Genomic DNA, 25,192 nt, shown 5'->3' on the forward strand with positions numbered 1-25,192 from the left:
GGTGGTGCCACAGGGCCTATAGTGTACTACCCCACCTCCCCAAAAAACATTTTACTAAAGGCCATAATGACTATAATGTTATATTAAAATGTTAATGTTGAAACATTTAAAAACACTAGGCTACCTGTTTCAGCCGCATATGTGCCCATTGAAAATGAACACATTTTAGTACAATGCAAATGTATTAAAGAACCATATATGTGTCCTACTGAGCATTAACGTGTTTCATGGAGTGGAAGATATGATGACGAGTTGAATATAAGTATTGGAATGAAGCAAAAAGTCAGGTGCAATGGATCACGTACAAACCAATAGGGTGTCAGAATGGTATATGTTCATACTTTTCATCCAACCACAGTCAAATTCACTCTATCCAGATGGCACTATTTATCTGGATAGTTTTTTTATTTGAACGATGACAAGCCGGAATGAAAACAAGCCGAATTGAAATAGGAATAATGAGGCTATTTTTAAAATGTAAGGAGTAGAAAGTACAGATAATTGCTTGAAAATGTAAAGAGTAGAAGTAAATAGTCCAGTAAAGTATAGATAACCACAATTTCTACTTAAGTGAGGTAACAAAGTATTTTTACTTTGTTACTTGACACCTCTGGTTAAATGTAAGCTTCACAGAGTTGCTGCTGAGTCACTGGACAGATGAAAGAATCAGTAAAGGCCGATCTTTTGTTGAGGGAACTGGCACCTGTAATTACAAAGAAAAGGAAAAAAAATGTTAAAGTTAGTTGGAACTTCAGGATTATCTAGTTTTATTAAATTCAATTTGAACCCAACTCTACCGGAAAAAATAATTGTGTGTAGAAAAATTTTTCATATAGTCAAGACTATATCTAAAACAATACAACATAACTTGATTCAGATCATGTGGATGTTGAATACTATGGTGTTTCCAGTGTGTTGTCATGTCTAGAAGCATTTACATGAAATCAAGAATGTCATTAATCTGTTTCAATCCTCTATTAAGCAGGGGTTTGATCTTGAATCGTCATTTAGAAAGCCAGGTCTTTTTTCTGCTGTAATTCAGGAAAAAGAATAGGAGCCAAGAATGTCAGGACAACAACCAGAACTAAACAATATCATCAAACAGGTTTCTCCTTTAAAGCTGACAAAATCCCCAAATAAACATTTTCCATCTAACAAAGCCTAAGATCTGATGTTAGAGAGGCTGATGGAGGGGATGGATTTCATCAAGGATGAATAAAAAGGCTGATTGTACTCCTTATAACATCACCAGATCCTTTACTCTCACCACTTCAGACAGCTGACCTAGTTTTCACTAAAATCCTTTAAAGCCTCACACCTCCTTCAGATCCCTGTTCTCTGTCCTCAACAGGGAAAGATTTTTATGTGTAAGTGGTTTTTCCAATTGAGCCAGCACTGGCACTTCTCATACATATAATACAGACCACATCCTAACACTTTACAAAGTTACATTCTAAACTTATTAATGTAGTGCTGTTTTATTTTGGGCGTGCCATCCTTTCTGTAACAGCTTTCTGGTTTCCTCTCATTCCTAACATCCAACATCATCAAATAAAAGGGAGAGAAAGGGCTAGGGAGACACAGATTATCCATATGCACACGGCCTGATCACAATCAAAGTGTACAAGTATGTTTGCATCAGTTATTAATCAGTATTGCAAAAAGATACCCCCAAAATTATTCCCAAAATGTTTCTTTGGCCATCTTATTACTAGATCTTGCAATCTTACAAATTTGAAGAAAATCGGATAAAAACTGATAAAATGGCGACCCAATGAGCGTGAACATATGTGCACAATTTTATTGTTATAAGAGAGCAAAATTATTGTACATAATGTTTTGTAACACAATAAATAATTACTACTCAACTCCTGTGTCTTTTTTTATTACAAAATACACACATCATATTGCTTTTCATTTATTGATCATTTTTGTTGAACTGCTGTTTGATTATAAATTCTTATTTTTAGTATTAAGACAGTCAACCATTTTGTTATGAAAACCCTTCTTTTACAGCCCTTTAATTGTAATAATAGAATGGGAACCTGTTATTTAAATATTATTATGACTAAATATGACTAAAGTGTGCACAACTGGTATGCTCCCTGGCTGCAGACAATTTGGTAACAATGTGGTAAACAGATGTTTACATCAAACCGCATGTTTTCAATGGCACGTTGTTCACCAAAATTCATGTAGTGTCCGTACACTAATATACTTCCATCAATAATATGGCGTATATGCCTTATAGATATATTGTTATAACTTGTTCACAAATGTTTATTTCCTCCTGTACCAGGAAGACTTAGTTGCAGATCTAACAGAGGTGCAACCATGTGGTAAGCCAAATTTCCATTCCAATCTTGTAGAGTCCGTACACCAAGTAGTGTCTGTACACCATATCCAAATATATGGGTCTAATTTTATTGTTTCTGTCAATATATGGAATTTTTCAGCACGCATGCTTTGGACACGACATCTATGCAATAAACAATGCTTGATTATCCTGAGTGCTGAAACATGTGTATGTCGAGGCCCAAAACGGAATCTGGCCCGATTCAGAATCGGGCCGGCCCAGAATGGAATTCTATTCTAGGCCGGCCTAGAATGGAATCCTGCTGCTATAATGTTATTTTTATACCATGTTTAATGCAAATGATCTAAATTATTACAAAAATCAATACATGGAATTTGCAAATATATGAAAAAAAATGAAACAAACAACATTTTAATTGTAAACTATAATACACTTTATTTACAAATAGAACCTAGTGGTACTCCCCACCAATATATGGTACAGTGAAATCGACTGAAATTGACAATAGTTACTCAAGGTATGTAAGACTGAAAATGTAAAATTATGACAAATTATGGAATTATGGATCATTTGCATTAAACATGGTATAAAAATAACATTATAGCAGCAGGATTCCATTCTAGGCCGGCCTAGAATAGAATTCCACTCTGGGCCGGCCCGATTCTGAATCGGGCCAGATTCCGTTTTGGGTCTCGACATGTATATCTTTGTAGGCATTAAATATAGAGGCTATTAGGCTGTAGTGTCCGTACACCAAATAATTTCTGATTTGACAGGAGCAAGCCTGCGAAATTTTTAGTAGACACCATAATACAAAAATATTTTGGACTTTAAAAAAGAAATATCAGACAAATAAAATGGCCTGTCCGATTTTTTGATGGAGCATTATTATTTTTTATCTACATGTGCACCCTTTCTGGTACCCTTGATTGTGATCAGGCCGACAGTGTACCTTTTTGAAATGGAAACAACCCACCAGACAAATTGCAAAACTCACAACACAAGAAAATACAAGCATAAATACAAGAGATTAAACATGCTTTAGGTGTAAAAAGTATATTTCACTTGTGTAGTAGCAGATTTGTTTGCGATTAAGGTTTAACACTGGTCAGATTTAATTCCTAGGGCACATGCCAAGTTGAACTTCTATTCTGCTTCTTCCACCTCCAGGTAAAATGACTAAAGTCTGATCTGGAGTGAGTTCTCCTGGAAATATCTGGTGTGTTTCTTTATTACACCAAAGAAGAAAAGTAAGTGGTTGAACAGACAGCAGAAATGTTAGAGAGAATATGGAGAATTTGATGGAGATCACACACATGTCTTTTGGAAATGTGATAAAACAACTGTGTTTTGGGAAATGGTGTGTGGAGTGCTACAACAAATAATGGGGGATGAGATTCCAATGTGTTGTGATGTACTGTATTTGTGTAACTAGTCTGATGGAAATGTAGCAGGAAATGACATATACTTGGTTAAGGTACTTTTAGTGGCTTGCAAAAAAGCTGTTACAAGGAACTGGGGAAAGACAGAACCACCAATAAAGACCAAGGGATCACAATTATTGAAGAAATATATACAATGGAAAAAAATAACTCACAAACTGCGACACAAATGGACAAAAAATGGAATAAGTGGACTGATTACGGAACCCAGAATGGTGGAAGGATGGAATAATGTGAATGTAATGTAGTGTCGTGTTCCCAAGCAAGGTTTGTTTGTTGACTTTTTGTTGTTTTGAATGCCAAAGAGCAAAGTAGTTTAACCCTAACAGTATGAAGAAGATTGATTCATATCATGTCACGTAGTACAGTTTTTGATCAAAGATAATATTTTGTTTCTTCTTTATATGTTTGGAGCCACTCAAGGAAGTGGTGTATGACAATATGCGGCTACCTATGATTTTTTTTGTTTGTTTTTTCTCACATGTTTGATATTCTGACCATACTTGTTCTGCAGACCATGATTGTACAAGAGCTTTCTGTCTCCTCAATGCAGCATATGAAATAATGAAATTAAAGAAGAATCTTCAACATACTGAGACACATATGCACCATTCTTCTGTGTCCTTGTTTTTTTTTTCTTTTAAAGTAATCTAAATGCTTTCAGAGTAATAGCTGTATTTGCACTGACAGTCCTAGGTTGCACCTATCTGTGGCCTTGGGTTATTGTGTTACACAGCCTTTGTATTACAGGGCAGCCAAACAGAGAAGCAACATGGCACACAATATAGTGTGATATTCTTTAATCTCATCTGCTCTTGGTGGTCTGACAGTATGGAGTAGGCTGTGATAAATGTCGCCATAAATGTGCAAACAGTTATGAAATAGGGTTTGTGTTTGTGTTCACCAAATCTATCTCTTACTTGACACAGCCGTTTGCGGTCTTCTTGTGTTTCCTCCTTCGGGGTCTGGTTTTGATAGACTCACTGCTGCTGTGGAGGAAGAGCAAAGTTCAATGACGATAAAGTTGTGGTCATGTCCAATGGGGAAAGGTTATAACTGACCTTTTATCATTTAGACGTTTCTGTCCTGGTCTAAAACAGAAAAAACAAAACAAAACAACAGTCAGTCAGCTATGATGTGAAATCCTTGTTTTGTATGTAATGTTTTAAAAATGGCTCATTGTGTTTTACCTGCATTCACATTTATGATGCTGAACAAATGTGAGCTCCACACTTTGCGAATATATCCTAGGAAATATTCTGATCAACTGTGGAACAAAATAGAAACCTTCAATTTTAATGAATAGAATAGAATAGAATAGAATAGAATAGAATAGAATAGAATAGAATAGAATAGAATAGAATAACATTACAGAAAAATAAAAATCACTTAAGAGAGACAAAAAGAAACTGCATATAAAAATTGTTACACAAAATTATACTGAAAATATATGCAGAAAAATACTGACAATATACAAAAATACAAGGAGACATACAAATATACAAAAGGCCAACTCTGTATCACAGACAGAAGAAATATGCACAACATATGAAGGATATATGTAAGGTAAAAAAGGATATATACAAGGTAAGCATACAGTATATCCCTTATTACCTTATATATATCCTTTTTATGCTGCATATATTTGTGCTGTAGAGTTGTCCTTCTGTATATTTGTATATTTCTTTGTATTTTTCTATATTGTCAGTACTTTTCAGTCTATAATAAAGGCCTGTGCAGCTCTCTCAGTGTTCGCTCTCTGTGCATCACCTGCAGAGTGACGTTTCGTTCGAGTGCAGGATGACACTCCAGGCTGTCGTCCATACAGCATCCCGAGCATCTCCAAAGTGGGACACAGGCAGGGATGTAAATGTACCGCACTTCTTCAGGGAACTCCTGCTCTACATCCACCAACTGTTTCATAGGCTGACAGTTGCTCCCTTCCATTACCTCTATGAGTGGAATTACTGTAAGAAAAAATGAATGCGTAGCTATTACATATTGTCCTGAGTAAGGTATGAGACTAGTAAAACTCTGATTATAGTGCAGTTTACTGTACCTCTTGACTTTTCCTTCTCTGGAGGTTGTGAAATCTGCAAAATATATTGTAAACCAGTAAATAACTCATCCCTTCTTTGATATTTGATTTAACCCATTAAGACCCAGCGTTACTTTTGTGGTACTTTGAAAATGATTTTTTCTCTCTATTTAACCATTCTTACGTAATTTATCACCATTTATTATAAAATTATCTTCTACATTTTGTGGGTTTTTTTGTGCAAATCATAAGTTTTCTTATATTCAACTTACTTCTCATATAGATGTTCATAAAAGCTCATGTTAAAGTTGAGCATTATTATATCAAAAACAGAGAGAACTGAGGAAAAAGTGACTTTTTCAGCAATGATATCAATAAGTGAACATAAAATTAGTGTCCCCATCCACTGTCATTGATCCAACTCCATGGGTTTTAATTGTAAATCAATGTTATAGAAGATGATGGTGTTTTCACGGTAACTACCAAGCCTCTAAACATCCAAATGGGTCATATCTGATGACCATGAAAAGATGAAAACCTGGATTTTACACCAATTATGTTCATGTTTTAATAGGATTAGCGATTCAACAGTAATTATTCCATAAAGACCCAAACGTCCACCAGTGACCAAAAGCATCCTCTGATCTAAACTGTTTAATACGTGTTGATCCAGTAATTCTATCAATTCATATAAATAATTGGTGTAAAATACAGTTTGTCATCTTTTCATGGTCATCAGATATGACCCATTTGGATGTTCAGAGGCTCCGTAGTTACCATGGAAACACTGTCATCTTCTACAACATGGATTCACCTGTAAAACCCATGGAATGGGATCAATGACAGTGGATAGACACACTTGGTTTATGCTCAATTAATGAGAGATTTAGTTGAAAAAGTCATTTTTTCTTCAGTTTTCTCTGTTTTTGATATAATAACCCTCAACCTTACTCTGAGCTTTTATGAACATCTACATGATCAGTCAATTAAATACAGAAAAATACATGAATATCACAAAAGAAGCACAAACACAGTGCATTATATTATAATAAATGGTTATAAAGCACATGAGAAAGGTTAAAATAAAGAGGAAAATTCAATTGAAAACTGGCACAAAAGTAGCACTGGTCTTTATGGGTTAATACTGATCCACTAATCCTATCAATATATGTAAATAATTGTTGCAAAATGCAGTTTGTCATCATTTCATGGTAATAACATATGACCCATTTGGATGTTCAGAGGCTCCATAGTTACCATGGAAACATCGTCATCTTCCACAACATTGATTCAATGAGTTGGATCAATGACAGTGGATGGACACACTGGGTTTATGTTCACTTAATGCAAAATTTTACTGAAAAAGTCACATTTTCATCTTTTTTTTCTGTTTTGATACAATAACCTTTGACTTCATCCTGAGCTTTTATGAACATCTTCATGATCAGTCAACTAAACATAGGAAAAAAGATGATTTTCACTGGAAAAAATTCAAAATACAGAGGATAATATGATAATAAATGGTGATAAATCACGCAAGAAAAGTTAAATGAAGAGAACAATTAATTTGGAAACTGCCATAAAAGTCACACTGGGTCCTTAGGGGTTAAACATTACAGATGAGTAGATGCTTTTGGTTACCAGTGGCCGTTTGGGTCTTTATGAGTTAAGGGACATCAATGCCAAGCATAGATATGGAGCAGGGGTGTCAAACTCATTTTAGTTCAGGGGCCACATTCAGCCCAATTTGATCTCAAGTGGGCCGGACCAGTAAAATAGTAACAGTGAAAAACGAAAAAATATATTATGACCAGGTTTACATCTACAAAGTTTCCTTAAAAATCTGAATAACCTGAACTTGAATTGTCTTAAGAAAAACAAGTCCAATTTTAACAATATTCTGCCTCGTTTCATTAGTTTATCATTTACACATGTGCATTACAATCACACAAAACATTTAGTAACAGGCAGGATATTGATAAAATTGCATTTACTTTTCTTAAGACATTTCCGTTTGTTCAGGTTATTCACATGTTTTGTAAAAGTATAGTTTGGTAATGTAAACATTTTCATGTAATTTTATTTTTTTACACCTAAAAAACAAGAGAGAATTTGGGGTTGTCATTATTTATAGGTTATTATGATAATATTTTACTGATCTGACCTACTTGAAATCTAATTGGACTGTATGTGTCTATATGTGGAACCTGAATTAAAATGATTTTGTCACTATTGATTGTTAACCCATAAAGACCCAGTGCTACTTTTATGTTAGCTCCCAAATATTTTTTTTTCTTTATTTAACCTTTCTTAAGTGATTTATCACCATTTATCATCATATTATCCTCTCCATTTTGCTTTTTTTTTCAGTAAAAATCAGGTATTTTCCTGTATTTATTTTACTGATCATGTACTTTAATCATCATACAGAGATGACATTTGAGGGTTTTGATACCAAAAAGAGAGAAAACTCAAGAAAAAGTGACTTTTCCAGTAAAATATATCATTAACTAAGCACAAAACAAGTGTCTCCATCCACTTTCACTGATTAAATTCCATGGGTTTTACTGGTGAATTAATGTTGTAGAAGATGATGGTGTTTCCACGTTCACTACGGAGCCTCTGAACGTCCAAATGGGTCAAACCTGACGACCATGAAAAGATGATAAACTGTATTTTACACCAATTATTTACATGTATTGATAGAATTAGTAGATCAACAGGTATTAAACATTATAGATCAGCAAATGCTTTTGGTCATTGGCGTGTATTTGGGTCTTTATGGGTTAATATCTTCAGTGTAATTTTTGCATTTCACAAATTCATCCCACAGGCCGGATTGGACCCTTTGGCGGGCCGGATTTGGCCCCCGGGCAGCATGTTTGACACCTGTGATATAGAGGCTGCAGAAATCTGAAATAATGAATTGAGCAGAACCAGCAGCAGCAGCAGCAGTCATGTAGAAGTAGGAGAGCGCCCTCTTGTGACAGAGAATGCAATGACAACACACAGTGGTCCAGTATAAACAGTGATGCAGCATGAGTTCAGCAGGAATCAACCACTGAGCCTGTATTGCAAATCAGCAAAAAGGTAGTAAACTGAGCCAAGGAGCGAAAATGTGCACTTGTTTTCTTTGTTTTAATGCTCGAGGGTTTAGAACTCTTCAAAGTATGCAAAGAATAACAGTAAAGAATAGCTGCTGCTTCGTCTAGGTGGGAGTTCGGACATGCCGTTAAACAAGACGTGTACTGAGCTGTGTCCTGACGCCAGCATGAATTTTCTAAGCTCTCACATCCAGGTCTCCAAACGCACAATGGAAATGTTCCTGATTTCTAAACATTAAATTGAGCAGAAACACAAGTTCAGAGTTGATCTTGGCTTTCCTCCTTCATCCTCCTCACCTCTCTCCCACTCTCTCTTCACCCTCAGTCTCAAACATTATGGGAACCCTGTCTTATGATTGTCAAAAAGCAGGGGCTGCCTCATAGATTGGGAACATTTTGTTTTATTGTGGAATTTTTATGTTTAGAGCACAAGCCACAGTGCTACATCAGTTATCGCATTATTACCAGAACAACTAAAACAGAACTCAAGAGATGTAAGTCTTATTTTGGCTTTGGTTTCTGTCTTCTCACTAGGCTTCTCACTGGTTTTAGCAGACAACATCATATCACTCCTATCCTTGCATCCCTCCACTGGCTCCCTGTATTTTTTAGAATTGATTTTAAGATTTTACTGATCACTTTTAAAGCTCGAATGGGCCTGGCCCCAGTTATATAGAAGAAATGCTAGTGGACTACAAGCCAGCACGCAGTCTACGTATCCTCGGGCAGAGGGCTCCTGGCTGTTCCAAAGTCGAGGCTTAAATCAAAAGTTGACCGGGCATTTTCCATCAGGCCCCTCGACTTTGGAACGGCCTGCCTGAGGAGATAAGGCTTGCGGAATCAGTAACATCTATTTAAATCACTTCTTAAAACACATTTTATAGATTTGCTTTTATGTGCTGTCTGTCCCTTTTTTAACTTTAATTTTTAATTTAATTTTTAAATTTGATCCTGTTTGATTATTAACTTGTTCATACATCTCTCTAATTGTGTTGCTTCTGTTTTAGTAGTTTTTTTAACTTGCTTCGTGTATCCTGCTGTTGTGCCCTCTGTCAAAGCACTTTGTAAACTTTGTTTTAAAGGTGCTATACAAATAAAGTTATTATTATTATTGTTATTATTATTATTATTATTTTTTTTTTTTTCTCTTTGATTTTAACTGTTTCTACCACTATCTTCTCCTTTAACATCATATTGTATGTTTTGGTTCAGCATCTACACAATAAAAAAAATTTGGAGCATTTAATTTTCTGCACTTTATCTCAGTCAGTGACACATTTTGAGCAAAGTCATTTTTTCTGACTTTAGACTTAATGGCCTCTAATATGAGCGGAAAAACCTCTTTCTCAGTTCACATCCCATTTAATACTGCTCATAAACTGTGTAATGTTGCGTTCACCACGACATACTCCATGTCTATGCTGCCTGGCATCAGTTACAGCTATAGTAGGAGGAAACACCTGCACAAAAAGCTAAAAGAGATGTGGAGTATACAGTGAGTTGTGGAAAAAATTATTAGACCACCCCTTGTTTTCTTCAATTTCTTGTTCATTTTAATGCCTGGTACAACTAAAGGTACATTTGTTTGGACAAATATAATGATAACAACACAAATAGCTCATAAGAGTTTAATTTCAGAGCTGATATCTAGCACTTTTCCATGTTTTCTTGAAAATAACCAAAATCACTTCAGTTCTTACATCAGTATCTATGGCATTGTACCAACACAAACAGTGCTTTTAGGCATTCCATGTTTTCTTTTCTGTCTGTTTTAGTCACATGATACACACAGGAGTTAGCACTTGATTGCAAAACCATTGTTTTTGATGACTTTTGATGGTCTAATAATTTTTTCCACGACTGTATATTCATAGAGCTGTGGATCTGGATTATTCAGGCTGTAACGATATAAATGATTAACTCTGTTTATTCATAGAACACTATGTAGCTCTGTAAACTTTTCTGTCTGGATCAGAAAAAAACCTGTTTTAAAGGAGGCTAACTGGAAGATGACATTAATAACATGACATTAATAATTCCTACCCCCCTGAATGCATATTGGTACTTTTATTGCATAGTACAGACAGTCAAAATACAGATCGTGTTGGAAAAGTCATGTAATAAGTGCATTTAAAGTCAAGAATAATGCAACAACATACTTCTACTCAAGTATGTTAACCCATAAAGACCCAGTGCTACTTTTGTGGCAGTTCCCAAATATTTTTTTCACTCTAATTACCTTTCTTAAGTGATTTATAGCCCATTTATTATATTATCATTTCCACTGTAAATCATGTATTTTCCTATATTTGATTTCATAAATTTGATTAGATGTTCATGATAAACTCAAAGTTAATTCAAAGGTTATTATGTCAAAACAAAGAAAACTGAAGAAAGAGTGACTTTTTTAGCAAAGATATCATTAAGTGAACATAAACCAAGTGTCTCCATCCACTGTCATTGATCCAACTCCATGGGTTTTACCTGATGAATCAATGTTGTAGAAGGATGACAGTGTTTCCACACTTCAGTATGGGGCCTCTGAACGTCCAAATGGTTATATCTGATGGACTATGAAAAGATGACAAACTGTATTTTACACCAATTATTTACATGTTTTAATAGGATAAGTGCATCAACAGGTAATCATTTTAGATCAGCAGATGCATTTGGTCACCGGTGGAGGTTTGGGTCTTTATGGGTTAAGTAGAAATCTGGAATACTTGTACTTTAATTTAGTCTTTTCATGTTGTTGTTTTTTTGGGTACTTAACACTCTCTACATTTCAGGGACGAACATGCCCTTTTAGCACTATGCATTTTAGTAGGCTATGAATTTAGTTACTTTACTTGATATCAATGTAAAGTTAAAACAAACAAAAATCAAATCATCATCATCTTTAATGCTGCAACTTAAACATGAACAGTTTAATACATCAACAAGTAGGTATAAAGCAGGTACATACATGATTCATACAACTATGCATTATAAACTTTAATTACTATTTTTAACCCTTTCATGCATAGTGGTCACTACAGTGGACAGTTATTCTCCAGCTGTTCTCTTGTATATTCATCGGTTTTGTTGTTTTAGTTCCATATCAGCCAACACAGTGGACACTTATGCATCATCCCATACAGTGCATTTCATACCATTTCTGTAACTTTGCTGTTCTTGATCAACCTGATCTGCAGTAACGTGTTAAATCAATTGCTAATTGTTATTAGACTGTAATTAACAATTTTCTTTATCAAAAATGGGGTTTTTTTGCATATTATTTGCATGAAGTTAGCAATAACTAGCATTAAAGTATGTTAAAATGTGAGAAAACATCAGATTAGCTGCATGAAAAATGTTTTTATTTCATAGTTTTCACACACTATATCACTTTCTGATGATGGGTTTTAAATACATGTTTTTTTTGCTTCAAAAATTAAATGCATGGTGTCCAGCTGAGTGGACATTTTTGTAACTCCATGAAAAACAGGTTCATAAAAAAAAAAAAAAAAATTCAATCACATTGTTTTTTTCATGCCTAAACAGGAATAAAAACACTCAGGAAAAAAAAAATCAACTAAGGTTCTCATAATTCATGCATGAAAGGGTTAATGCTGATCCATTTATACTTTTATTTAAATAAGGGTTAGGCCTTTTCTACATTCTACTTTCACTCAGATAAAAGTGCTTCACTGGAATAGCACTGGAATAAAGTAAAAATTGACACATTTTTATAAGTATATAAAATACTTTAAACATGCGAAATTCTTCGATATTACAAAGCTGCGCTATTTCTGCAAAATCTGATATGGAAAAAAAAAAAAAAAAAAAAAAAAAAAAAAGTTGGGGGAAAAAAGTAGCTTGCCCTCAGCTACATTGCTGGTTTATTTACCTGCGCAGGTACCATGTGCAGCAGAAAAGCCAGGAAAAAATGCGAAACTGCGATGAAACTTTTCATGATGTCGGGACCAGAAGGCTGTCTGTACTCGATCAGAAATAAAAGGTAAAAATCTACTTGAATAAGAGCTGAATAAGACTCGGACTTGACCCACTGGAGTGATGATCGCGCATAAAATCCTTGAATATATCTGAGCACAGAGCCGATTATCAACAGAGGAGGCTGTGACGTGGATTGAAGAGGAAAGATGATGAAGGCTGAGTTTTCACCGCCTCTCCTTTCTGTTTCTGCACAAGTTCATGATTTGTGCTTCATCAGATAACACGTACACTAAGACACCCACCCCCTGAAATACTTGAAAGGTCAGAAGTCTACTCATATCACTATACAGCTGCAAACCCCCACAGACACACACACACGCACGCATGCACACACACACACACACACGCACGCACGCACGCACACACACACACACACACACACACACACACACACACACACACACAGCTGATCTGGATCTGACTCTGGATCTGATTCCCGGTTTGAGCAGCTTAAGTGAACTCTGACCCTCCCAAGTGATGCTGTTTTGTCTGGGAACAAAGACATGAAGTTCTCAACACTACTGTGGCAAAAATGAACAGAAAATGGATGGATGGATGGATGGATGGATGGATGGATGGTGTTAGGGTTACCTTTCTTAAGTGATTCATCACCATTTATCTTTAAATTATCCACTGTATTTAGCATTTTTCATTGCAAATCATGTACAGTTGCAAAAAAAAATTATTAGACCATGAAAAGTCATTAAAAACAATGGTTATACAATCAAGTACTAACTCCTGTGTGTATCATGTGACTAAAACAGACAGAAAAGAAAGCATGGAATGCCTAAAAGCACTGTTTTTGTCAGTACAATGCCATAGATATTGATGTAAGAACTTAAATGATTCTGGTTATTATCAAGAAAACATGGAAAATGTCTAGATATCAGCTCTGAAATTAAACTCTTATGAGCTATTTGTGTTGTTATCATTATATTTGTCCAAACAAATGTACCTTTAGTTGTACCAGGCATTAAAATGAACAAGAAATTGAAGGAAACAAGGGGTGGTCTAATAATTTTTTCCACGTTCATGAAAAATCTGAGTAAATTCAAAGGTCAAAACAGAGAAAAGTGAAAAAAGTGACTTTTTCAGCAAAGATATCTCAATAACTGAAAACAAGCATCTACAACAACTATCATTTGTGAAACTTCTTGGGTTTTACTGGTGAGTCAGTGTTGCAGATGATGGTGTTTCCATGTTCTCTGAACGTCCAAATGGGTCAGATGTGATGACCATGTGACCATGTGATGACAAACTGTATTTTACCTCAGTTATCTACATGTATTGGTAGGATTAATGGATCTGCAGGTATTAAACATTTTAGATCAGTAGATGCTTTTGGTTGCCGGAGAATGTTTGGATCTTTAAGGCTTAAGGGCTCTTTTATACCCACTTCTTTATTTGGAAACAACTAAAACAGACCATGTCTCAACTCACATCAACTCAGCTTTATTTATAAAGCACTTTAAACCAACACAGTTGGCCAAAGTGCTGTACACAGAAATAAAAACAAATAAAACACATATTAACCCATAAATATCCAAACATCCAACACCAACCAAAACCATCTACTGATCTAAAGTATTTAATGCCTGTTGATCCATTAATCCTATCAATACATGTAAATAATGGGTGTAAAATACAGTTTATCATCTTTTTTATAGTCATCAGATATGACCCATTTGGACGTTCAGAGGCTCCATAGTTACTGTGGAAACACTCACATCTTCTAGAACAGTGATTCACCAGTAAAACCCATGGAGTTGGATCAATGACAGTGGATGGGCACACAGGTTTATGTTCAGTTAATGAGAGATTTTACTGAAAAAGTCACTTTTTCAGCCATTTTCACTGTTTTTGATATAATCCTTAACTTTAATCTGAACTTTTATGAACATTTCCATGATCGGTAAACTAAATACAGGAAAATACTTGATTTATACTGATAAAATACAAAATACAATGGATAATATTATAATAAATGGTGCTAAATTACTTAAGAAAGATTAGATATAGAGAAAACTTAATTTGGCAACTGACACAAAAGTAGCACTGGGTCTTTATGGGTTAAGTTGGTAAAGGATTATATGTGTAGTCAAATTAAATGCACATCTTTGCACATTAATGTCTCGGCATGAGCATATAATGTATAAAAAAAAACTACACAGAACAAAAAACATTTAAAAGGGAAGACATTCATAATAACAAGTGAGGGTGGAACTGTTGTTCATATTCACCTAAAGTTCCTTGCATTAAGTTGGATAAGTTCTTTTACAGGTTACTATGTGTGCGAGTGACTATTATCTACGATATAGTCTTAATTTAACAGAGACAGTGTTCAAACACACACACTGTAAAGCATCTCTTTGTGCTTAATGAATACACCCTGCTGTCCTAATGATATCCACTTACAGGTGCAAGTACTAGACAAATTACCCTCCATGTTTGCTCATTCTTCAGGGTTTCGGCCCTCATGCACTGTGGTGGTCTTACATTTATTACAGGGGCTCAGATGTGTTTCCCAGCCTGTGTGATTTACGGGATAATTGAACTGGCATGTTTTGGAAAATGGCCTCTGTGGAGGAGATAACGAAAATGGATGATTCCTCTCGACACATATGCCTCCCGCTCCCCACAGGCAGTGAAGATGGATCATTATGGTGCTTGTGGAGGAAGAGTTATGTCTACTTTTCTGATTTCAGATGTGTTTAGCTGCGCCGTCATTAGTAAGTCAGTCTTTTTTTGAAGTGAGTCGTTGTTCTTTGTGATCTGAGGATAAGTTCTGCCAGCGTTGCTTACCCCCATTTCTGTCCAGGGAGTCCCCAGCCGCTCAAGACTCCCAGTCCTACAGCCAGAGGTCAGACGGACAGCTGCTCTTCCTGTCTCTGGGAACCACGCTGATGCTCCAGTCTCAGTCTCCTTATACGGCGAGCGGGGTTTCCCTCAGCAGGTGGGGCTGAGGGGGATCTGTGGTTCTTCTCCACTAAATCTTTATGCCTATTTTTCATGCTTGTGATCAGAATCTAAACTGCATTCAATTTCCCACACTTCTTTTTTCACCAATGCACATATAGCAGATGCATTATGGGTAATAGTACCTGTTCCCACAGCAGCTACACTGACCAATCTGACCCAGAAAAGCTGAACAGATGCATGCAGTCATAAGAAAATAACTCATTATTATCATTATTATTCTTATTATTACAGCCAGTTCTCTGGGTTCTTTTAAGTTGAAAGTGTGGGCGCTGTTTCAACACTACACAAACTATAACTCAGACTAGCTATAAATTCTTTCCAGCCTTTACAATTTATTACAGAAGAATGTGTAGCAGTGAACTATAGAACACATCAAAGCCTGTTTTTTTTCTTTTCACTTTTACGACTCTCCCAACACTTGCGATAGAATTATGATGTTATTCAGAGCTCAGGCCGGTCTCTATAAATTACTGTCCTTTCAAACAATACCTCTCACTGATCTGCTTCAGATATATCTTATATATGACACAGGAAAACAAAGAAAAACGAAAAAAGTCTTGCTCACGAGTTGATGTTTATTGTTGTGAGTAGGTAATAGTTATAGATGACTAGAATACAGTTGAATGGTTGCCATTTGCAAGTGTTTTCAGTTACTTTACACCTACTCATATGATTGACTGACTGATTGATACCTTGGCAGTACTTGTAAGTGTCAGATAATTTGCTGTCTTTAGAGTCCATTAAGTATGGGGACATTAGCAACCTTCTCCAAAATTGACACCTCTTTGTAATATTTTGTAAAAACAGTGTATCTGTTGGTAGTAATGTCTGAAAACAACTGTGTAAACAGCCTTTAAATCACTTTACACTGTGAAGTACAAACAATAAATAAGTGACCTACAACAGGATTTACCTTAAACAACACTTAGGTTTCCACAGTACAGTCACAGTTGTGCATTACACTGGAAAAACATCCGCTGTTTCCTCACTTGAGCCACATTTTTACTGGAATTTTCCAGACAAATCGATGACTGAACTCAATCAGCAGTTCAAGCGCCAAATAAATCGAGAGCACACTGGAGTGAGTGTGTGAGTAAGCTACATCATGTATGCATGTTTACTTTTGTGAGTAGGTAATAGTTATAGATGACTGGAATACAATTGAATGGTTGGCATTTGCAGGTGTTTTCAGTTACAGTCACAGTTGTGCATTACACTGGAAAAACATCTGCTGTTTCCTAACTTGAGCCACATTTTTACTGGAATTTTCCAGACAAATCGATGACTGAACTCCATAATCAGCAGTTCAAGCGCCAAATAAATTGAGAGCACACTGGAGTGAATGTGTGACTAAGCATATTCATGTTCAATATCTTGTTGAGGAAGACCTCCACAGATACCGTGGCCTGATGTAGCTTTACTCAGAATAAATACAGCGTAACATCCCAATAACTGTTCAGTCTGGTAATGTCTCCACCAGCTTAATGGACCACCCAATGGGGATAACTAGACATTATGAACATCTAGAGCTGTTGGTGCAGTTGACACAATAAACTGTTCTGTGTGAAGATGGTAATTCAGATATCACTAAACTGATCTGGAGAAAGGAAATCTGTTGTTTCAGTACGTTCTACTTCTCTGTGGAAAAGGCTCTCTTCATGAGCGGAGGAGGGGTCTTGCCTGCTTCATACAGAGACTCGGGAGGAGGGGTACTCAAGCAGCACCAGTCTGGAATGCGGCCTGTTTGGTTATAATAGTCCCGCGACACGGACCTGCTGCCCAAGATGTCCTGCAGCGCCCCAAAGATGGCACCTGGTGAGCAGTGAAGGACAGTACAGTATTCAACATACTTTAATAATACAGATATTTGACTCTGCAGGTAAAGAAAATACACAGATGAATCCTCATGTCTCACCTCCGAGCCAGGCCGTGCAGTTGGGTTTGGCGGGTTGAGCATGAATGCGGAAGCTCTTGCTGGCCAGGACGTCACGGTACTTAGGTTTCTCCACCAGGAGGCGAATCTCCGCCAGCAGACGATGCAGGAAACCTGGCAGCATGGCCGTGCCTCCGATCACTACAATATTCTCAGATAGGACCTTACGAGTGTCGATGGGACACTGAAGAGGCAAAACACAGCATTTGATTTATTACCATTAAACAATGACCTGGCAGAATGGACTAAAGACAAACAAAAGAACCTGAAAACCTTTATGCCCCCGAATCATATCGATATCAACATTAACATCATGAATATACAGAACAAGTAATATAAATAGCAGATTCTTTTATATTTCCCTCCCAAATGTCCTGCCTTTCATTGTGTGTTTTCAGTATTTCATCTTATCTTTAAGATTCTTCACTTTATTCTGACAAAACATACCATATGACAAAGAGACATTAGCCCCTTTTACACAGCACAGCTGTTCTGGGAATATTTCATCTTTATTTCGGAACTACATCTGTGTAAACGAAATGGTGGGATCATTTGGTCCCACCTCTGTCATGGCTCTGTAATGCCTCTGGAGGAAGTAACAGGGCCATGATAAAGGTGGAATCATGATTCCGGAACGCTGTGTAAAAGGAACACCTCTCATTCTGCAACCATGGTGTGACGTTTTGATGATGTATTGCGTGTGCGACTCCCGCGCCCAGGGGATTAAAAAAATGAGTGTGGGCTGTGTACAGTAAACAAACATATCAATGCGACCTGTAAAGGACCTGAAAAGAAGCTTGGCTTGAGTTTGAATTAAACTTAAAATCTGCACTGCTAAAATAAACATTGCTGCGCTTTGTTTGTCCTCCATTGTTGTTTTGAGAGCCAACATCGCTATGATCTGGGTATTTCTGACGTGCAAGTTAGACGTTACACTATACGCTGCGCTGCTTTACCGCCCCTTTGATTCCGGAATTCAGGTCTGCTGTGTAAAAGTCCAGCCTGTCTCACCTCGGTTACTCCTTTGGCTTGGCTGTGGAAATCGGTCACTGGTGGAAAAAAGGTGGAATCACCATCTCACCTTTTTTCCAAGATCTCTGTGTAAAAGTGGCGACTGATTGATTCTTTTCTCAAAATGTTGCATTTTTTTCTTAAAATAAAACTTTTTTATTAAAATATTACTTACTGTTGACTTCTTTCTCAAAAATATCATCTCCTTTCTCAAAATGTCACAACTTAAAGTGTTAAAAGGTTGCAACACTTTTACTCAAAATATGTCATAGTAAAACTTTGAAATATCAAAACTCTTCTCTGAATATTTTGACATTTCTCTGAAAATTGTTATAATTTACTTGCAGTATTACAGCTTTATCAGACTCTGTGCCTGGTGGTGCCATGTCTTCAGACAGCTGCCTTGTTTCAATACATTCAGGGTTGAGTAGTAAAGCGTAACGCCACACACTGGCGTTTACAAAAGCCATTACTACGGTTACAGTGAACGTCTGAGGCTGTGTAAATGTCTGTAATAACTACTGGGGCACCGCTGCTTCAGATTCATTAGGCTGTTCGGGGCCGACTTGATCCTCACATGGAGCAACAAAACCCCTGATGGTGACTGAAACGGCCGTGGCTGAGGGTTGCCATAGTAACCTCTCCATTAAGTCAAAGTGCACACTCATATGAAGCGGAGAACTGGGATGCTGCATTCCTCCTAATTACACAAAAAGGATTCCAAACTGATGTCCACTGAAAAACCTAAATGTCAACCAAGCTGTAAAGAATCGTAGGTCACATCAGATTGTATTTTCTTGCCAAAACATGCATGTTCTACAACTAGGAAAGCCCTAAATAAATAGACATACTGAAATATGAGGAAATGTAAGCACTTCTAATGTGAAAATGCCTTGGTTTTATGACATTTCTGTCTGAATGAAGTGCATTAAAGGGTAGTAAATCTTCAACTACTTATCAGATCTTTGAAGTATTAACACTCCCTTCCTCCACACCTTTCTGGCAGCAGATTTGAGGACAGCAGCCAGCAATTTTTTATTATAAGTCTGAAAACTAATAATCATGATACTATCATTAATAAAGAGTGCAATTTAAAAAGCCTCCTTCTAAGCACTTTCTCTTGAAATGACTTTCAGCAAGGGCTGCATGATTTGGGCCAAAAATAAAATCCCCATTTTTTCCTCTTAAAACTCAATTTACGATTTCGATTTTTTGGTAAAACTACAAAAGACAACAGAAGTCAGCGTGTTGTTTTGTGAGCAGCCCACAAAACAAGGCACCGCTCCCTACCTCATATCTGTGATGGTATCAAGGAATCCCTGAAAATTCCATGATGGGCCCAGGCCCACAGAAGTTATGAGAATTTAAGTCAATGACAGGCATCAATCATGCATGTGTGCATGGGCCATGTAAGATGAGTGATCCCCAAGTGGTTATATTTAAATGGGGGGGGGTCTGTGCCTAGACCACAGTTTACATTGGTATCACTACTGTGGGCCCATCACAGATTTAAGGTCTGTGGTCATTACATGGACTTCTGTGAAAGATCGCTCTCACAGTTCGGAGGAGGAGCCTATGGTAGCCTGGAGGTGTGTGGCCCATAGCTGCGCATGCTCGGAGGCGAGCGGCCCAGAGACATGAAAGAGATGAAATCAATTTGACGATTTCCCTTTTTTAAAAATTGTCCTAATTAAAAACTCCAATTTTGATTTAAAATCGATTAATCACGCCCTACTTTGAGCTAAGAATCAAATAACTCCATGATTGACGACACAGCAAAAAAACAGAAACATATCTTTACCTTGACAAGTGCATCAAGTATGAGTGAAGCCACACTCTTCTCCTCATTATCCTGTTCAAAAAGGATCTCCATCACAGAGTCCCTGAAAAAAACAAAACAAAAACACAAGTATAAACAAAAAGATAAATGGCAGGATTTAAAGAAACATTCAAGCTTGTCAGGAAATATATTACAGAGCAATATCTGATAAAATACCTGATTGATCCTTTGATATGCAGTATTTTCTCACCGTCCAGAGGGTAATCGACATCTGGTGGAGGGGTGGGGCGCTACAGACAATTCATAGGCAAATAATGTTAAAATGTACACACAGATTGATGATAAAAGAGGTAACAAATAGAAAAGAACTCACCTCAGCTGTACCCTCCAAGTTGAACTTTGCTTCCTGGATCTTCAGACCTCTTTGCAGATCACTAACGAAACATGTTCTCACTGGGGAAAACATGTGAAAATGCTACATTATGTTTTCTTCAGTGAAGCTTTAATCAAATAACTGAATAGAGTATTTTCATGTAACTTTAATTTATGTAATATATTAATCTTCAAGTAAAATCCTAATCTGTGATGTATAAGATTGTTTTGTGTTCCCTTATTCCCATTTGCACTTTAGTAGGTGATAACTAACAGAATGACTCATAAGGATGCAAGGAGGCCAAGAAGAGGCATTGACTCTGTATTTGGAAGTGAAAGAGTTAAACCTACCCTTGATGTCCTCAACAATCTCCTCTGGAATTGTCCCTGAGGAAAAGATAAGAAAGAGATGAGAAATGAAGTGAAACCTAATTTCCTTTAGCCCAATTATGCTGGGTTCAGACTTTCCTCCATTTTACTTTTAACTCTGAGTTATGAAGAGGATGAATCAGCGTTTGGAGATGTCTGAGCTGACATTGCAGAGGACAGCTTTGTAAAAAGACATCCAGATCCCCAGAAAGTTTCATAATGCTGTTATGGAAACACCCACATAGTTCCCAAAGCACTTTATTTTGTGCTCTTTCTGCACTATTGTCATATGGGAAACTGTCAACTCATGGTGAATTACACAGAGATTTTAGCCCTGCTGCAGAAATGAAGTTCAACTGTCCAGTGAAGTGAACCAGCCTATACTTTAGTCTAAGTATTGCTGGATGAATATGCATCTCCTATGACTGGGCAGCAGCTGTAGATCTCACACCTTTACACTAAGATCCAGATTTAGTTCACTCCATCAAGAAATACTTGTGAGAAGATTCTCAAGTACACTGCATGCGCATGTATAATTCACAAATGGAGAAAAGGACTCCCTGAAATGCCACACAGTAACAAGTTCTTCTTATGAATAGTCAATGAAGCAGAACAGGTCAAAGCCACTACATTTTCCTGCATTCTGTATTTAAAAAGTGCATGGTATTATAGTGTTTGATAGTTAATTTTAATTACCAATAACAGTCGGTACACTCTGTCCAGTTGTAGTGTCTGTGTCCACTGTGCACTGCTCCACAAGAAGTCCATCCATTTCTCTAAACAAGTACATTAATACATGTTATGGCAAAACAAATTAGCATGTCTCAAAGAAAAAGTTATATTTTAAAATCAAGAGATTATCAGCCCCATGCAAGATAGGGCTCCAGAATGCAAAACAGGACACTAGCATGCCAAGTCACGCTGTTCTTAAATCAGTTAGAGCTGCTTACTTATGGATAGCTTTCCCTCCCAAAGGCAAAGCCTCCCAAGCTGGCAGGATAGGAGTGCACTCATAAACCTGATGTCAGAGTTAAAGCAGCAACATACAAAAAACATCCTTAAAATGTGAATATATGTGACAGTGGTCTGATAGTTTTAGTATATCTGTAATTTCAAAGAATGCACCGATATATCAGCCTCATAGAATAACATTGACTATTGCCAAATAACAGGACAATTTATAAAAGATCCCTTGTTTCCCTGGAACTGAGAGAATAAGTAGCTACAAAAATAAAACAAACACAGGATTCAGCTCAGTTTCACAATCAGTGCATTCCTAGTTATTATACAATTTCTTCTTAAAGGTGGGGCATTTAGCGGCGCTTCCCTCCACAATGATTACATACTGGTCTACCCTCTACACCTAAACAAAAAGCATTCTTTAAGGTTAAAGAGTTAAAGATGACAGGAAAAGGATACAGGTAGAACCAGGGTCTCTGTGTGGCCGCAGTCCATCACCATGGCCGAGTTGATACCCAATGTCATGATAGCCATGAGGTGACTCGGAGCAAACAGCACAGAGGGTACCTGGACATACACAATGTGTTTTGACTTTACTGAGTAAATTCAGGTAAAATTTCTGATCAAACAGGCTTCTTATAATGTGGAACAATGGAAAATCCCTCTGTACTTCTTACAAAAGGACTTGGTTTTCATACCTCAAACTGTTTGAAGAAAACCTTGGTGAGGGTCTCTCGGAAGTGAGACGGGCAGAGGATGGACTCGATGATCACCACTCTTCTGTCGCGAGGGTTCACCAGCAGGTGTCTGAAAGAAGTAAAAACAAACACAAAGTTTGATGAGGATAATGCAGATCAGTTTAAAGCCAACATTTAGGCAGTACAAGAAAAAATTTTGCCCTTTTGGATTAGTCATTAAGTGCTCACATACAAGTTAAGTCATGTTTTTTCAGTTTTGTTGGACAGAGTATGCTTACATTCATATAATTCTGAATGATGAAGAGTCAGAGTAGCTGAATCTCACCTGAAGTACAGTATGTGGATAAACTCTTTGAGGATGACATATAACTCTTCTGTGTTGATGTTGTACTGGACCACTTTGACAGCCTGAGGGAGAGACATCAAACACCAGGTTAATGTTCCATTTTTTTTTTGTTTTGTTTTGGTTTTTTTTTTACTTTTCTACATGTTTGTCTAAATGTTAACATTAATTAAAAAAGGGTAAAAGTTGTCTCACCTGTTGCTGTCCTGGTTTCCGGATCTCGCTCGGAATTATGAACCTGGGCCCCGTTTCCCCTGCGAAGCCACATCTGCAAAACAAAACAACTACCAGGTAAGCTGCCAGATGAATGTAACTGGGTATGGTTGGAGAATGAGGGATGTTTGTTTGCTAGCCAGAAGTGTCTGTCATTAATATACCCTAGGCTTCAACATAAATTATAATCTAAAGAAATCTATTGGACTCTGCAAATTTAACATTAGCATGATGAACAATAACACAGGCATCAAATGTAACCTGATGAAAGATCTACATTGATTTGCACGTAAGACTCTAAAAAACAGGGACAAGAAAAACATTATAACACAAAGTAGCACAGTCAGATCATGTGTTGTGCAAAAGACAAACAACTCATTATTTATGAAACATAAAAAACCGAGCTTCATGTGATTTGCCACAGGCATGTAACTTATCTTTATAAACGGATTTGCCGCAAATCATACCAAAACTGAAGCTTTATACACTGTCACAATACCTTTATTTTAGTATTTATAAAGTACTTGCCCAAATGTAAGAAGATAATGCATAAGGATGAGCCAAGTGACATATGATACACTTTTAAGTACATAAAATTATTTTGTTCGTGACTGGTTTGGTCCTACAAAGTTAAACTCAGCTACTTTTATTGAAGTCAGAGTTGTAATACTGATTATTACGTTGCTAATCAAATAAATGCCAATAACACCCAGCTAATTTGTCATTCAGCTACATTTTCCTGTAATTCTGTATCTTAAAATGTAAGAAAATGGTCAACATTCAAAATATTCACAATAATTGTTGCCGGCTTAGGTACTACTGACAATGGGGCAAATATTATTATGTTACTCAATGAAAGCTCACATTAGCCATGAGCTATGCTAACGCTAGCTGAACATACCTAGCTAATATTGGGTTAAGCTAGCTTGCTAATGACATCAACTGTTTTGAGGTTGGCATTAATAATGAGGTTAGCAATGCATTATGTGTTTGTTGATTTAAGTCTCTGTACTAATCTAAAGAAAGAATGAATCCATGATAAAGGTACCGCAGCCTGCTAACACAACAGTGCTAGCTTGTCAACTCGCATGCTAACAATTGACACTCACTTTGTGTACGCGGCTCCTAAATCAATGACGATCGCAGTCTTTTCTCCTCCACTTCCCAACCCATCAAACAAGGGCATTTTACTAATTAATTGATTGATATAATGTCTAAAATTACAGTTCACACTCAAGAATTTGCATCGTATCGGAAAACTGTTGTCTTCCTGTTGGGCGGGGTCTTCAGAGATGGGATGACGTCATGGAGATGCGCCTGATCGAAATAATGTTAAGATTGACTTCATCTACTTTACTTTAGTCCTCAGGGAAATTCAATTATCTTTTACATTAACTAAAATAAAATAACAATACAACAACTGACGTGTAAAATCTTCTGAAAATGGCAGAAAGGTCAGTGTGGATAACATTAAAAGGCTGTCAATCATTTTTCAGCTATTTAATTTCACATGTATGAGGTGAATTAAAATGCAAAGAGTAACTTTAGTGTTTTACATTTAATATCTCAGTTCCAGAGAGATTAATTCAGCTATGTACCAAAACTAAGCAAGCTCTTCTCCAAGGAGATGCAAAAAC

At 36.7% G+C, this 25,192-nt stretch overlaps 2 protein-coding genes across 3 annotated transcripts; both read right to left on the minus strand.

Annotated features, from left to right (window-relative positions):
• Window positions 1-499: 499 nt before the first annotated feature.
• Window positions 500-13,020, minus strand: LOC115415285 (snake venom vascular endothelial growth factor toxin HF-like). 2 transcript variants are annotated; one of them, XM_030128803.1, is made up of 8 exons: window positions 12,951-12,997; window positions 12,791-12,883; window positions 5,819-5,852; window positions 5,530-5,726; window positions 4,950-5,026; window positions 4,821-4,850; window positions 4,680-4,748; window positions 500-703 (listed from the first exon to the last, which is right to left on the minus strand). In XM_030128803.1, exons 2-8 carry the CDS (start codon window positions 12,854-12,856, stop codon window positions 667-669), a joined length of 510 nt encoding a protein of 169 aa, XP_029984663.1. In that variant the 5' UTR covers window positions 12,857-12,883; window positions 12,951-12,997; the 3' UTR covers window positions 500-666. The 2 variants fall into 2 exon arrangements, with proteins under 2 accessions (XP_029984663.1, XP_029984664.1); XM_030128804.1 differs by having other exon boundaries at window positions 4,680-4,745; window positions 12,791-13,020.
• Window positions 13,021-16,437: 3,417 nt separating this feature from the next.
• On the minus strand, window positions 16,438-24,855 carry actr10 (actin related protein 10). The gene is made up of 13 exons (XM_030128767.1): window positions 24,665-24,855; window positions 23,538-23,610; window positions 23,325-23,407; window positions 23,000-23,108; window positions 22,761-22,868; window positions 22,292-22,359; window positions 22,038-22,117; window positions 21,324-21,359; window positions 20,974-21,053; window positions 20,817-20,890; window positions 20,622-20,703; window positions 17,792-17,993; window positions 16,438-17,688 (listed from the first exon to the last, which is right to left on the minus strand). The coding sequence occupies exons 1-13, from the start codon at window positions 24,739-24,741 to the stop codon at window positions 17,507-17,509; spliced, it is 1,254 nt and encodes a 417-aa protein (XP_029984627.1). The 5' UTR covers window positions 24,742-24,855; the 3' UTR covers window positions 16,438-17,506.
• Window positions 24,856-25,192: the final 337 nt, after the last annotated feature.

The sequence above is a fragment of the Sphaeramia orbicularis genome, chromosome 24 (genome assembly GCF_902148855.1).
Source record: "Sphaeramia orbicularis chromosome 24, fSphaOr1.1, whole genome shotgun sequence".
NCBI classification, from domain to species: domain Eukaryota; kingdom Metazoa; phylum Chordata; class Actinopteri; order Kurtiformes; family Apogonidae; genus Sphaeramia; species Sphaeramia orbicularis.

Excerpts from the sequence above, each read along its gene's own strand:
- LOC115415285 (XM_030128803.1), bottom strand. The coding sequence starts at position 12,856 with ATGAAAAGTTTCATCGCAGTTTCGCATTTTTTCCTGGCTTTTCTGCTG. Across the intron at positions 5,853-12,790 it reads TGCACATGGTACCTGCGCAG|ATTTCACAACCTCCAGAGAA; the intron begins GTAAATAAACCA and ends TATATTTTGCAG. Across the intron at positions 5,727-5,818 it reads AGAGAAGGAAAAGTCAAGAG|TAATTCCACTCATAGAGGTA; the intron begins GTACAGTAAACT and ends TTTTTCTTACAG.
- actr10 (XM_030128767.1), bottom strand. The coding sequence starts at position 24,741 with ATGCCCTTGTTTGATGGGTTGGGAAGTGGAGGAGAAAAGACTGCGATC. Across the intron at positions 20,704-20,816 it reads CATATCAAAGGATCAATCAG|GGACTCTGTGATGGAGATCC; the intron begins GTATTTTATCAG and ends TGTTTTTTTCAG. Across the intron at positions 17,689-17,791 it reads CTGCACGGCCTGGCTCGGAG|GTGCCATCTTTGGGGCGCTG; the intron begins GTGAGACATGAG and ends ACTGCTCACCAG.